Here is a 15,347-nt window from a genome sequence, read left to right as displayed (position 1 = left end):
CCCCCTTCATTGCCTTGACAAAAGGGTCAGGGAAATAGACATTAAATGGTTTTTTTCTGGCAGATTGTAAGTAAGTATCAGATAGTATCTGTGATAATTATCTGAGATTTGGATGTAGATAATTTCATGTACAGAATCATTCAATGTTAATACTATTAGGATGTTTCCTTTGTCCCACTACACACATTACTGGCTACATCAAAACTTAACTGTGCTCATGCTTAGAAGTTTAATTCTCCCCTTCAATCTAAATTTATTAGGTATTATATAGAGTATTGGAGCCATAAAGAATTACAGCAATGCCTAAGGTCAAAATCTGCAAAAGACATTACAATAGCAAGTCTGCTCAGTACTCTACATTAGAAAGTCTTCGGACAGTTCCACAACTAAGGAAACCCTTTGGAAGTCTGCCTTCCTTCCAAACAAAAACAGCTTCATGACGAGTCCGAGGCAACCTACCTAACAATAAACTACATCTCTACTGACAGATCTCAGGCCAACGTTTAAACGAACTACCATGCATTAAAGTATCCACAGGATGCAAAAATCTTCAATCTATAAAGATTAAATGTTAAGCATGCTTTGAACTACAATGTTTAAAGAGGACAAAACAAAGACTTTCTTACCTTCATATTGACAACTATTCTCTGAAGATTCACTCATTTTTAAGTATTTCCGCAAATTTTCAGACTGTTTTTCCAGCTTCCTTTTCAGACCACTTTTATTTCTAAGGTCTTCCGAATCAGAGTCTCCACCTACGTTTTTTTTCCTACACTGGATTAAGTTAATAAGTTCTTTGAGTCTATCGGGATCATAATCTCCAGAATGAGGCAGTTTTTGCTTGGCAGCAGAGGCTTCGTATTTTGCACGGATTCTTTTCCCACTTTTTGAATTGGCAAAATCAGAGTCTTCTTCTGTGGCTTCATAGTCTGAGATGGGACTGAACTGTTGAAGTTTCCGATTTCCCTCCATCAATTCCTTAGCTCTAGAAACAGGTAGTTGATATGCCTCACAACCAAAAATATAGTTTTGCAAGGAGCTGTCAATATGAGATTTATTTTTTGGAGCAGAATAAAGAAATTTTTTGTCATCCAACCGTGATTCATACCGATATAATACAAATTCTCTATATTTTCCAGAGCCACTACAGCATCTTTTCAAATACTCATTTATATACCTTTCCACAACAGCATTGAAATCTGCAGTAGCGTCTTTACGAGACTGGATTAAAGCAAAATGTAGAGACTGAATAAACTTTGTGAATTCTGGAATGATTTCCTGATTTTCGTGCAACACCATGGTAGTTGAATTTTTCTGTGTTCCAAATGGAACACTTTTTTGTGCTGCCATAGGAGAAAAGGGAATTCACAATTAAAATCAAATCATAAAGCTATAAATAAATGATGACTAATTAGCAATATTCTGTATTATACATATTTGGTGAAACACAGTTTGGAATGACTGTGGAGAAATAACCCAAAAGCCAGGAAAGGATAAATTTAATTTTTTTTTAATGAATTAACTAGCTTTAACGCCTCCTTAAAAGTCAACCTACTCATAGTCATGACGAACTGCTCATTTTCATAATTTTGTGGTAACCTATATCCTAGATATGCGTATCATTTGCAATTTAAACCACTTTACTGACCCTTCTAGAAGGCCACTTCAAAGGCTCACTAAGGTTTTACTAAGAAGCAGCCTAACAGCTCCCTGCAAGAAACAAGGGGAGCGTTCCTCCTTCCCAGGCAATCCCAACGCATTCACTGTGCTGCTTTTAAACTCACTGGGCCCTTATAAAATGATTCAGCTTAGTAACCCTGCAGAAACCTGTGCAGTTTTTCAATTCCTTTGCAAGGCAACACAACTCGCTAAATCAAAGAGATGCAACTGGAGCACGTGCCGAGAGCAGGATTTCCCTGTCCTGGGAAGCCGTTAGATCCCTTCTATCACATCCTTGAAACAGCAGTCAAGGAAGCTCTACATTATATCCTTCTTTTAATTATTTATTCCCACTCTCCCCCCCTTCCAATCACAGACTGAAACTTCTCTCCATTCACCCATTTAAGCACCTCTGAAGACTCAAACCAGTGATTAACCTTGTGTTTGATAGAAACCGGAGCTCACAAGTCTTTGAAATGTCACAGCAGCAAGAACTGCAGTATTTTTAAGGAACTGGGATGCACACACTTTAAATGTCATCTTATATGATATCTCCTCTTACCCAATCTATACTAATTGAATTTTCACAACTGCTACTTAAATAAGAAAAAGGTAAGGGGTTTATTAAAATTAGAAATATAGACATAAGGATCTCTGAAGGAAGCTGCCAAGACTTAGGAGAAGAACTTCTTTGTAAAAGTGAAATGCCTGAAAAGAGCTGTGTTTTGACAATATCACTTCTAACTCACCTCAAGCCAAAAAGGACTGCATTCTGCTGCTAGCTCTGCTTAATTGCCAATTTTAATGGTAAAAGATTAACCTTAAAGTCTCATCCCAAAGGACTAAAGTTCTACTAAAGTCAAGTCCTTTCCGTCATCCTTTATTACCTGGTTGTATCAATATTTTCTTTGCTCGTTTACTCAGTTTTTGGTGCATATCTCGATGCAAAAAAATTAATTTCAGGTACATTAAAAACTTTCAGATGTTTTGATGGTTAAAGAATGTGCTTCAGAGGTTTGAGGGCTATATTATTACTAAGGTATAGATCTCTTGGATTACTGATGGCTCAGTTCTACCAAAATACACAATCAAGAAATTTGAATAAAGTTTTACTTTCTAAAACATGAACAAACAAACCTAAAATATGTAGTGATAATTACACTTGTGAAGAAATAAACACTTTTTGAACACCACCACCATGACCATAACCAATGCAAACTGTTACTCCTAGTTTACACTGACAGATTATAACACTACAAAGTCTTCAACAGAATATAAACGACATTTAAGTAAACATGTACACAACACTCTCAACAGTGAGCAAACTTACTTGAGCTCGTTACACCTCTAGATTCTGGAAACAGAAACAATGCATGTAGCATGCGGGGCCGTCCAGTTTGCTGGTCTGGAACACAAGAAAATAAAGTCAGCTGAGAACACGATCACTATGCCTCAAGAGTATTCAAAAACCCAATCCCCTGAAAAAAAAAAAAAAAGTATCCAAAACCAACTCAAAACTGAAAATCCCTGAGTATGCATACCATAAGGAGACATCATTTGCCAAGGAGAAAGAAGAAAAAGGAATCCTCTGTCCAGAAGTGGTTTCACAAGAACCTGTTTTCAAGCAAAAAGAGTATACCATTTCAAAGACATTTGCTCACTACAAATACTCTTATTGTCTGCAAGCTAAATTCTATCATGGGTGGAGAAACAGCCTGATAAAATACTTAAGAATATGCCAGCTAAGGAATTCCAGCGAGATCATGGACATCATAAAACACCTCAATTACTAGTTAGTAAAATAATTTTTAAAAACAGGAAGAGTCAAATCTGTTGCACTCACAAGTTTCTCTTTCTCTAGTTTCTGAAGTAGACCCTCCAAGTGACTACCAGAACGGGACTTCTCCACAACTTCATAAAGGCTACAGTACATGCCGTTCTTCAACACTGACGTGATGCAAGGGTAGAAAGAGAAGGTAGGAAAAACAGAAACAAAATTGTAATTCATAACTTTTTTAAATTCTGAATTAAAAAAAAAAGAAGTTAAGCTAGAATTATTTACCTTCTTTTGCTCCTAGGTAAGTTTCTTTATAGAACAACGCTGGTGAAACTTTTTCCTTCAACTGATCAATGCTCACAACTTTTTCAACCTCAAGCTTCTCAGGACTGGAGACGAAAGGTGGGGGGAGGGAGGAAAAAAGAAAAAATAAAGACCTCTTTTGTCCCCTTATAGTCCTACCCTCAAATAAGAACTATCAAATACACGCTCTTAAAAATCAGTTCCTTGGACTATCTCATGAGCCAGTGGTGTTCATTCCTGCAAAGGAGTGTGTGTCACTTCAAAGTTAAACAAACAAAAAGAGATGGTGACAGAGTTCCGTGCATGAACTAAAAGGAGCTCTGAACGTTTGTAAGTCAGGAGTCTAGTTTGACATATTTAAAGCATCTAGTCAACGTGTATTTTAGATTTTCTTCTGAATATATCCAAAATTCACCAGCCTCTACTAGGAAGAGTTTTAACACAGCAATATTTTGAACTTACTCTTTAAATGGTAATACTCACAGCTTGCAGGGAAGGAAAGGACGTGCTGCTGATTTCAAGGAAACGTGGCACAAAAGCTTGCCTCTATTCCAAAGCTGTCCCCTCCATAACGTAAAGTTTGATCTATCTAAATTAAGACGGAGAAAGAAAGACTAAATGAAACCCCTTGCTAGGTGGGACTGAAAGGAAATGGCAGTAAAGAGGTTGCTGAATCTCCAAAAGCAGTTTAGGGAAAATTTCATACTAATACCAGACCAAACAATAATATGTTAAATAATAAGTTAAAAGGTAACAGAAAGGGTGTTCACAATCCTATCTTGTTCTGACCTGCCCTGAGCAGAGTAAAGGAGGTTGGTATGGTACCTGTACCTGTTTATATAAGCATGCTCTTGATGCCAACATCTGTGCAAGGATATCCTCCCTCCTTACCTTAACTGTTAACCACTTCCATACGTACCAATATTTTGCTTGAATGAGGTTCAAAAGGAAAGCAGGACAGAGGATCATATTATTTGAAGTGCTATTGAACAGCAGATTTGGGAACAGAAGCTAAGGTGTTACTATGCAGTAAGCGGAAAAGGAGGGGGAAAAAAAGACTTGATTTTGTTCAGTTCTGGTTTGTTCTGGTAAAAGAAGATACAAGCTAAGGTGTCTGTCTGTTCAGTCATCCACTATCAGGAAGAGATGCCTGAGATCAGTATGGTACAGGATAACACTCAGGTACAGTCTGCATAACTAGGCGATCATTTCAGTTAAAGAAAAAATAAAACTACATGGGGAAAGAAAGTCAAAAACCTTCCATGTCTATATTATAAAAGCAATAAGTTTCAATTCCTTCTTACCTGTACTTCTATCTGTGTTGAAGCTGTTTGATCTAACAAAAAGAAAAAAGACAGAATGACTACTAGGTTGAGACAGAAAGTTTTGGCTGCTAAATTCTACATTAAGGATATTTTATCAGTCTAACAAAATAACAACACTGGTAATTTGCTCTCTAACCTCAAGCTATCACTGCTGCAGTATCTTGTACTATTTTCGCTATCTTGGTAACTATTTTTAGCACTACATAGTACAGTCCCCACATCTGGAAGCCTTCCTATCAGCATAGGTATCTTACTGTATCTGTAATCAGCGTCCCATTTAGCTACTCTCTCCACAAGCAATGAGACACCATTGATGAGTTCAGTGACTAAGTATACAGAACATTTTTTTAGAATACTAAGCAAGATTACTGCTGTGAACACTTCTCTGCCTATGAATTTCCTCAGTTATGCAAAAACCCCACTTATACAGGGACTCCACCTCAGCAGAAGGCGAGGAGGTGAGAAGAGCAGCAGAGCTGCTTCCTACAGGGGCCAGCCTGCTGCATAAAACCAATTTTGTCCTCTTGCTTTGTATCAGAAGTATTTATTATGCTAAGTCCCTGTGACATGTCCATTCATTTCAGCACTGTTCATCTAAATCAATTCTAAGTTACTGCCAAGACCTACGAATTCTTTATGCTGCTTGCAGTCTTTCCTAAACTCCTTTTCTAGCTTACCTTGACGGAGGCAAGAATTTTGGTACTGGCACCATTTCATCTTTGTAAGTAAACGAAACCACAGCATAAGGACAAACATGTCTTGGTCTTCGCCTTATTTCATCAAAGCCATATTCATAAAAATAGTACTAGAAAAAGAAGTGAACACAATGTTAAATTAGAAGTCTGGTGAACTGTATTTTGCAAGTATACTAACAATCCATGACCTTTCTTCACTGAAAGGCATACTCGGTTTCACAAGAATAGCTTACAAAATATACCTCATGAGTAATTCTTTAAATAAACAAAGGGAGCTTGTTTGAAACCCGTTATGCCAAACATTAACTGGTATATAAAGCAAGTTATAAGTTACTGTAATAAATAGTAATAAATAGCAAATAGTAATAAACTGCAAAAAGGAACATTTATGTTCCTTTTACCAACAGCCTATTTCTTCAAAAGCTGATACCTAAAATAGGGAAGCTTTTAAATTCTGTTCTCATGTGTACTTTATAACACAATCAATTAAGGTTTGTTGGGTTTTGTTTTTTGTTTTTTTTTTTTACTGACAGGATGGACACTACTTCAGGAGCTAATCAGGAATAAAAAAAAAATAATTTTGCAACATTTACTTCAAAGTATATTCTTGATGAGGTAAGGGACAATTAACAAAACCAAAAATATTTCACTGAGCAAAATAAATATGGCCATGAGGTTTGGAGTCCATCCTTAGTTCAGTCACAAAATTCTCATGTTAAAGAAAAATGTAAATTAAGGCAACTTTGTAATAAGAAATGAAAACATACATTCATTTTCTAGCCATCTGATTCAGTGCCCAGCTCTGATTTACACAAGTTTAAAAGCTGTAATATTGCAGAGAACGCTTTCAAGTAAGCATCCCAAAATCTATGGGCTTGACGGAATAATCTGATGCAACAGATTACTGCAGTGACAGAGATGGAACAGCTGGAGGAACAGAGATGCTTCGAACTGATTCCATTCTCTTACCACTCACCATCTCCAAACCTGAGAATTTGATAAGGAAAACAAAAAGAGACCAAAAAAAGAGGGGGAAAAAAAAAAAAAAGAAAAATGCTGTTCTTTCCTAGTCAATGCTTTCCCTTTTAGGAGTCCCACTTAATGCCCACTAGCCAGTTCCACTTTTACACTTCAAACTCCACCTATCTCCTCTCCAGCATACATTCCAGGCCCCATGTACATTCCCTAGCTATTTCCTATGCCACCTACACCCTAATCTGAAGGGGATCTTCTGCATCAGGTCCAGGTATAGGAAAGGGAATCAAGAGAGGCTGATATGTTGTTCTGTAATTTCTAATACAGGTATCTGTTGGCTACTGCTAAACGTACACCAGACTGCAGCTTTACAGAACATGCTCAGTATCTGCTTTATCTTCAGTGATTTTATCTCCATCATTTCAAAAGTTCTGTTTATAAAGTTCTTACATAAGAAGTTAACTCATGCTCAACTTTTCTCTACCTGAGTAAGTTCATAGGCTCGATAAGCCAACAAGGAGGTTACTTTATTCGCATTCTTTGAAACATGACACTCATGCTTTGGTGTTGGATCTAACGCACTCTTTACTGTCGATTCCATTGCTTTCATACCGATGTGGTCATATATGCTTTTCATTTTTCCCTGTAATAAAGCAGAAGAATTGTAAGCATAAGCTTTTTCCCGATAACTGGCAAACTTGTTCAAGTACCAAAGGAATTAAGAGCAGGGAAATGAAAACAGGCCATTAAAAAAGCCATTATAGAAGTACATTATTTTCATTCTTTCAAAGAAAACAAACCTTTTTGCCTTGTATAAAAATTTGTTACGCTTTATTTAAGCTCAGTGTCAGTATTTAAGCTGGTAGGGTTCTAGTTTCTCTATAAGCAGATAATTATGTGATAATGGAGTTCAATAACTTAGGTTAAAATCACTTTTATCAGTAAACAATATAATTCTTCAAGAATAAGCTAGATAAATTTACCTTTATTATTTTAAAAACAATCACGTCTCCAGTTGCTCCAGCTTCTAGGGGATTAGGCTGCAATAAATCAGCATATCTGGAGATATAAACACCTGAAAGGAGTATAAAAAAAAAACCCAAATACATTATGCTGAATGTTAAAACGTTATTAGAAGTTTAAGAAGCATTACATGGGATTAAAGCTCAATGTATACCAAACGATAAAAATATAACAATCTTTTGGGAGTATGATCAGGGAAAGACAAAAGGGCATGTTCACAATTTGCCACTTCAAGACAGTAGAATAAATATTTACTTGCACCAACTTCAGTATGAACCACCACAGTGGAATACGGACACCCGCCGGGTTTGAAAGGAGCACACCCGCATTCCTGAAAGCATTGTGACCAAGAGGACGAGCCCTGCCCAAAGGCTGTACAGATACCGCTACCGCTTTCAGGTGTTCTTTTAAACAGCTGAGGTCCTTCTGTACAACGTCCCATTGCACAATGGGGAGATAAGCGGTGAAGGTATGATTGAGAAATAAGGCAGGAAAACACTGGCATCCTCCGCAATCTTTCATCCTACAGTGTTGACAGAAATACACTGTTTTGGATTCCTGAACCGACACTCCAAGGGAAAGGCAAAATAATTTCTTTCTTTTCAACACTTCAACCATAATTTCATAGATTTGAAGGCCTCACGCGCACACTGTCATTTGTTGGTCTACCCAATTACCTCAGACCAAATAACTGTAACTGAACTCAGGCACTCAGAAAAGCATCCATTTTGCTTAGGTTGCTCTTATTCCAAGTCTTTATTTAACTGCTCCAGAACCTTTACCAGCTAAAACAGTAAAAAGTTATATGCTCATACACCTTTGTTCCTCCCCCCTCACATCTGTTATGCTTTAAACATTGATATTAGCACCTCTCTACTCTGCTATTTTCACAGAGGACAACAAAATTATTTCTTAATTTTCTATTTGAAAAGCTTTGCAAAAGGAACTTTGCATCTTGCTCTTTCAAATCTATTAATAGCTTATGACTCTTCCAAGTCTCCCAATTTTCCAATGCTCTTCTTGGATTTGTACATTCAAGAACTTTGGTTGTATCTACATCAATACTAAGCTGAGCTACTATTTCCATTAGGTATTTCTGAATGCACATGCATGCATACGTGTACGTACAAACACAGAGAGGCATGCAGCCATAGATTGCATTAGTTCCTAATTTTATACTGGGAAGACATGATATATTGGTTTGACTTAAGACAAAATGAGAATTAGGTCTTCCCTTTGAGAAAATAATTTAAATGAACTAGCCAAAAACAGAGTTATGAAATAATGTTCTGATGTCAATCTACTTTGCTAAAAATACCTAGCTGTGATGTTCCTGTAATAAGTGATAGAAAAAGGACTGGAAGTTTACACAACTGCATCACATTATCTGCCAACTCATACTGAATAACAGCAGCACATCTAATCAAAAGATAGTTACCCATGGAAGGGCTCCCGAGAATTGTTATTTTGGAGTGGCCCACCTGCAGCCCCTTTTCGCATATGTTCTGGATCTGAAGAGAACAGACATTTTTTTAAGCAAGTCTATCGGGAAAGTCAGAATATGAACAGAACAATGAGAAACAACAATTACAGAATTTTAGTTGAGCTAAAAAAGAAAAAAAAAACACAAAACAAAACCAACCCCCCAAAAACCCCTTACAAACAAAACCACCGAGGGGTAAGACTAGTCTGAATTGCTATATAAACTGTGCAAGTCAAACTCTCAGTATGAAGCAGTTACACAGACTCACCCTGATCTTAAAAGCAAAACAAAACAGCCTCCCTATACCTTGAACACACTTTACGAGTATTACTTGCTGTTAATACACAAAGCAGAAGTAAACCTGCCAAATGACTGAATGCTTAAGAAATCTTGGCTCTATAATAGCAGAAAACACACAGAAATTCCCTTACTGTCACTTTGATTAAAAACACACGATCAAAGAGGAGACACAGAAAATAAGGTCCATTTTCTAATACTACAGGTTACCTTCTCCTCTAAGGTAACCTCTTCTTGACTCAAAAAAAACCAACCCAAAAACTGTAACAAAAAGCCCACACACCACCAAAAACCAGCTGCCATGAAAAACACGTGACATTCTTTTTCAATTAAAAAAAAAAACCAACCCCAAACCACAAAACCAACAAAAACCCACATGCCATCAGAAAATCCGTCCTTTTATTTATAAAACAGAGCCTAAACCAGAGGAGCTACTTTACAGAGACATGTAAATAGAGCACCTCAAATAGCAGAGAATAAAGGATTTAAACAGTGACATAGTATCATATCTCTCTCCAATCCTTCTAAACTTTCCAGTGCTGAACTTTGCAAAAATAACTTACAGATTAACATGTGCGTCAATAAAAACATTCAGCTTAAAAAAACCCCAAAAACTCTTAATGGAGAAAGAAGAGAAAAGCATTGTATATGCTGTTTTGTTTTCTTACCTGAGGTCGATCAACCATCAGAAATGCATAGCTTTCAGAAAGCTCTTTTTCTAGGCGACCATCAAATTTCAGCTCTCTGCGTTTTTCTGTGAACTGTTATTACAGAAAGTTCTTAACACATGTAGACAGATTATTGCTGTCACATTCCAGTGTAAAGCTTTTAAGGCCCCATCTATGTTAGCAGATCCAAGTGTACAAAAACAATCAGAAGATAATTTGAATGAGACTACAGTATGCTAAAATTAAATTTCAAAAACATTATACATGTGGGAAATATCATTGGCTTAACCTGCCCAAAGATTTGTTTCTTTGGTTGGGTTTTTTAAGGAAGCTACATTCTTCAAACAAACCTGTGCAGTAATGTTTTAGTGTTATCTTGGTAGCATAACTATCTAGAAGCATCCAGCTCAATGACTTCCGTATCATCCTTGAAATCCAGAAATAAGCCTTTTTCTCTTTTTAGGAGACAGACCATTATCTCTTATGTTATTCACGTACTTTTGGAGTTGTACCTCACTGCTACTGCAGTGGTTTTCATCAGCTGCAATACTTCTTAGCTGCAACCATGAATCATAAACGTTACAGTAGCAAAAAAAAAAAAAATTTCAGAGTTTACCTTATAGTTTCAAGATAATAATTACAGCAAAACAATTATCTATTCTATTACTCCATACACAAAGCTTTTTTGGCACTGGGACTGAAAACTTATTTCACAGTTACGAAAGAAAGCCAAGGCTGGATTTAAGAGACCCCAGATAAGGTACAGCCGAAGCGCTTCAACCACGCCGCGTCAGTTACTAGTTCAAGTAATCAACTCTTTGAGGTACTTCTTGGAAAACAACAGAATTACAGAGTCTATGTAAACTTCGTATCAGAAAAATATTTTAATCTAAGTTTCACAGGAAGCATCAGGCCTTTCAAATAAGATACTAGAGCATCTTTTCAGGTTATTAAAAATACATTAAAATTAAGAAAATCTGTGAAAACTAAAAATGCACAGAGGCAAGTGGTACCAAATACAATTTTTTTCTTTTAGTCTTTTTGGAGTATCTGGCAGGCAAGATTTTATGTCTACACAGTCATAAACTTGCCTGAAAAATAGCTGTTTACATTTTGGGGGATGTGGGTTTGCAATTAAGTATCAAGCACATAAGTAGAAAATAATCTCCGGGTCTTTGCCTCTAGACTCAGAGAAAACATTAAACTTCATTTGACTTGTACCTTATTCATAAAGGGAAGCCACAAATGTACTCACTTCCTTTTCCAACAGTTCACTATGAACTAAGCTGGCTCTCTTGTAATTAAAATTGGACACTGAACTTGGTTCCAAGTAAGATGAATGCAGAATCTTCACAACATCCTCAAATTCTCGAGAGCCTACAGCTACTGGCTGAAAGAGTGCTATAAAAGAAAAGAAATAAAATAACATTTTCCAGTTCATTGACAGTTTACGCATAGAAGACAAATGGTTCGTGATTCAGTTTACAATACAAAACATCTAAAATGTTTGAAAAAGATGGAATTTAGGCTAGAAAGTTTAAGTTAAAGTTGCCTAGAATTACAGCATCTCAAAAAAAAAAAAAACCACAACACATTTCTTTGTGCTTTGTTAATATTACTCTTGAACAGCTCGTTCTCAGAAGTTTGTAAGGGAGGCACCTCAAATCTGAATCTACCCTTTGAAAACATCTGATATGTATTGCAAAACACTGTAGTTAAACTTTTACAATCTTAATTAAACTAATTAGCTCTTTTAATTAAGAACCAGGAACAAATTGTTCCAATAAAAACCTCAACAACAGTTTCATAGCTTAGCCTCTCTTTAGAACCGTTATGGGGTTTTTTTGTTTGTTTGCTTATGGTAATTAGGCTAAATACGGGGCTAAATATGTCTTAAGAAGTTCCATAAGCTCCTGTATCTAAAATCCACACTGCCTGTGTTCATGATTTATGATCTTATCCCGTATGGTAACTGCTTTAGGAGGAAAGCCCTTCACTTGTTGTCTGCTGTGCGGAGTCACCTGCTGGGCAAACCTTTGCCTGAGTTCGCACAAGTAAAGCGTTCATCTCTCCAAGCTTCTTTATTTGTATTTGGGTACCGCAAGTTTCAAACTGATCAGAAGAGCATCCCAAGAGCAGGCCAGCAGAGGACCTGAGTGCAGGTTTGGAGAGTAACGTCTAGGAAAATACTACTCCTGGGGGAACTGAGCTAGTTCAGTACGGTAAGCATTTTTCTCCCCAGGGTAACTTCCAAAATACTCACAAGAAGTGCGGTATTTTTGTGGTCTTTATAAACTTCAGACAGAAAGTATTCCCAACAGGTATTTCTGGGAATGCTTTTGCTCTTTTTGTAGGAGTGCCTCTTTTTCCTATACCAAAATAAACCCCCACACCACCACCACTTGAAATTACTAGAAGTTACAATAGTTAGGAATGAACTACAATGGTACTGGTCTCACATAAAAGACAATCTACCATTATTCTAACAGCAAATTAAATTTAATTACATCTTAAGGGTGTATCTCCAACTTCATTAAATAATATGGCAGTAGATTTAGATAGTAATCTTTTCCTCATTTGCAGGAAATATTTACTACATTAGCCTCAATATAAAACTATTGTTCTAAATGAAAACTGAACTGTCTTGTATTATTTAGTAAAAGCTAAATTTACACACACACTTCATAACGTAATACCACATCTACAAACTAAAGTAAAGCAATGATTCCAACACCTGCAACAATGAATAAGTGATTTTTTTAAGAGTGGAAGTTATGAAACTGATTTTAAAAAATGTTACTATGTAACATCCTTTTTAGTAAACACCACCTTCATTGTTGAAAGGCTGACAGCAATATGGGAGGAGAGGTAACTGGAAGCGAACGAAATTCTCAACTAAGTATTACTAAGACTGAATGCACTTGTACTGAAGAGCAACACTTGTTAGTAAAATATAAAAGAAGCCACCTACAGATATACGCCCACTGGAAAAGCACCTCCCATCCCCAAACACCTCTTGGATCTTTCTGACAAGGAACTATTAAACCCTCGTGTTGTAGCGCGTGAGTTTCCCATATCACCTGTTCCTGTTTTGTCTGAAGGGACCCATTAAGGCAGACGGTTACCAACGCCAGCTGCTTGCCCAAATTTCCTGTTTCCTTGACAGTGATTACAGTACACCACCCCTTCTCCTTCCTTCCCCCTAGAAACACATGCTCAAACCCAGCCTACTTCCTCCGTCCAGGCAAGCAGAGAACTCTACAGGACTAGCTAGAAAGAGTGACCACAAACTATACACAACGTCTTGCCTACTTCCCAGATGCAAATCTAGGAAGAAGCATGTTATTACATCAATTAAGATCCTCTCATGCATTCAAATATTGTCAACTATGTTTCCATCTGTGTTTTAATATTCTGACAAGCCAGCTGAGACAGAGCTGCCCCAGAACAGCGCGTCCCCCTCTTCTTCAGCTACGGAGAACCTACGTAAACGACTACACAAGTAGCTCTCAACAAATTTACAGAAGAGCTCTAGCTACCACCTTAAAATTATGGAAGATTTTTTTATTACTTTTTTTTTTTTTTAAGATTATTGTGGTTTTTCTTCCATTTGTTAGCAGAAGACTGAAAGTATGTTTTACTACTATACTTACTTATTATTCAATAATATATATACTTGCTTGTACTTCACCAAATTTATACCTCAAACAAACACCATCTAAGTTCACCAGAGATGCTACTGAAGCTAGAAAAAGGGCTGTTGCTACTTTTGTAGTAAAGATAGATCAAAATTGAAATATTTTTAAGTACTTGGGCACAAAAGTCACTTTTGAGATTCCATTTTTTCAATTTGAGAACGGTAAAACAAGACCGACTCCATCTAATTGATCACATCAGCCTAAGAACAAGACCTTATATCCACCTTTTAGTAGGAAAACGCTTAACAATCCAAAAAACACCACAGTAAAGGAATTCTATTCCTTTGATATACACTGCCCACTCAATACAAAGCGAACAGGAACAGCAGCTACACACAGAATCTTGCCTTAGCTTACTTCATGCATAAATTGAGTGATTGGCTTCATGATCAGCTACTGACTGAGAGAAAAGGAACATGAATGAAATCTGTTGAATGCAAAATCCTTACAGAACACACTACTTATGTTTTGAACAGTACTTACAAACACCAAATTTCACCCTGTCTGCCTGACACCTTTTCATATATAGTACTAGAAGACACTCCACACTTGGTTTGAGAACTAGACGGCACCCACTAAGCACTTCTTTTTCAAGGGCAGCCTGCTAATTTTGTGTCTATTGCATTCTATTTCTGAGTTGACAACTGACGGATGGAGCAAAGAAAGTCTGATAAACTGACTGCAGGGCAGCACTGTAATCATAAAGTAAAAAAGTAAGTCACGTAGCTTTGAACCTCAGATAAGTTACCATATACAACAGTCCAAAAATGTAAGAGTACCTGGTATAAGCTTTTTTCCCCTTGTTCAATATGCCTCTTCAAACACACTAATCATATGCTTCACGACAGGCTCAAAGCCCCTTTGGCAGTCCTTCCAGAACTTGAGGCACTGCAGCCTTCAAGTTACTACTAAAAACCTGAAACATCACCTACGGAGGTAACTAGCAAAGCAACTTTTCATTCTGTCACCTAAGCATTGGTACTAAAGGACAGCTATTTTCTAAAAGGTTAAGGTCACTACAGAAGGGCCTGTACTTCACTTAAAGAAGTTTAGAAGCCAGAAAAGAACCTGATCAGTACTAAACTAGACCTTCAACAGCTGTCACCGAATCTTATGGTCACAGGCAAGAGATCAGATTATGAAACTTCTCTCCAGTCCTCCATCACTTCAAAGACCAGTAGTGTGTGCGTATCTATTTTTCAGGCTCACTATACAAACCTGATAGGGGTATGCTGCGCCTTTATTGAACCCATTTAAATTAAACCGTCATTTATGTAAGAACTAACTTGCAGTATCCTTCTAACACATACAGGTCAATATTGTGGGTTTTGCTGGCTTGTTCTTCAGAAGTAAAAACAAGTAAAAGATAGTGCTTTTTTTTTAGTTTCTACCCAGTGTATTGGAACATATGTAAGTATTTTTAGGTGGAAACTAAGATTAGCTA

General features: G+C 36.9%; 1 protein-coding gene across 5 annotated transcripts in view; it reads right to left on the bottom strand.

Annotated features, from left to right (window-relative positions):
- TASOR (transcription activation suppressor) overlaps positions 1-15,347 on the bottom strand; it is a 34,506-nt gene that overhangs the window by 14,921 nt on the left and 4,238 nt on the right. For all 5 annotated transcript variants that reach the window (XM_063348293.1, XM_063348292.1, XM_063348288.1 and 2 more), the window contains exons 2-14: positions 11,461-11,606; positions 10,206-10,298; positions 9,196-9,268; positions 7,718-7,809; positions 7,219-7,377; positions 5,742-5,869; positions 5,044-5,075; positions 4,223-4,328; positions 3,722-3,825; positions 3,503-3,606; positions 3,201-3,273; positions 2,990-3,064; positions 627-1,343 (exon numbers count right to left, since the gene is read on the bottom strand). In XM_063348293.1, the coding sequence (XP_063204363.1) occupies positions 627-1,343; positions 2,990-3,064; positions 3,201-3,273; positions 3,503-3,606; positions 3,722-3,825; positions 4,223-4,328; positions 5,044-5,075; positions 5,742-5,869; positions 7,219-7,377; positions 7,718-7,809; positions 9,196-9,268; positions 10,206-10,298; positions 11,461-11,606 (1,902 nt within the window). The remainder of the gene's footprint in view (positions 1-626; positions 1,344-2,989; positions 3,065-3,200; positions 3,274-3,502; positions 3,607-3,721; positions 3,826-4,222; positions 4,329-5,043; positions 5,076-5,741; positions 5,870-7,218; positions 7,378-7,717; positions 7,810-9,195; positions 9,269-10,205; positions 10,299-11,460; positions 11,607-15,347) is intronic.

Source organism: Chroicocephalus ridibundus, chromosome 10 (genome assembly GCF_963924245.1).
Source record: "Chroicocephalus ridibundus chromosome 10, bChrRid1.1, whole genome shotgun sequence".
Classification (NCBI taxonomy): domain Eukaryota; kingdom Metazoa; phylum Chordata; class Aves; order Charadriiformes; family Laridae; genus Chroicocephalus; species Chroicocephalus ridibundus.
Note: the sequence above shows the minus strand (reverse complement) of the source record. Positions and strands in the feature narration are given on the sequence as shown.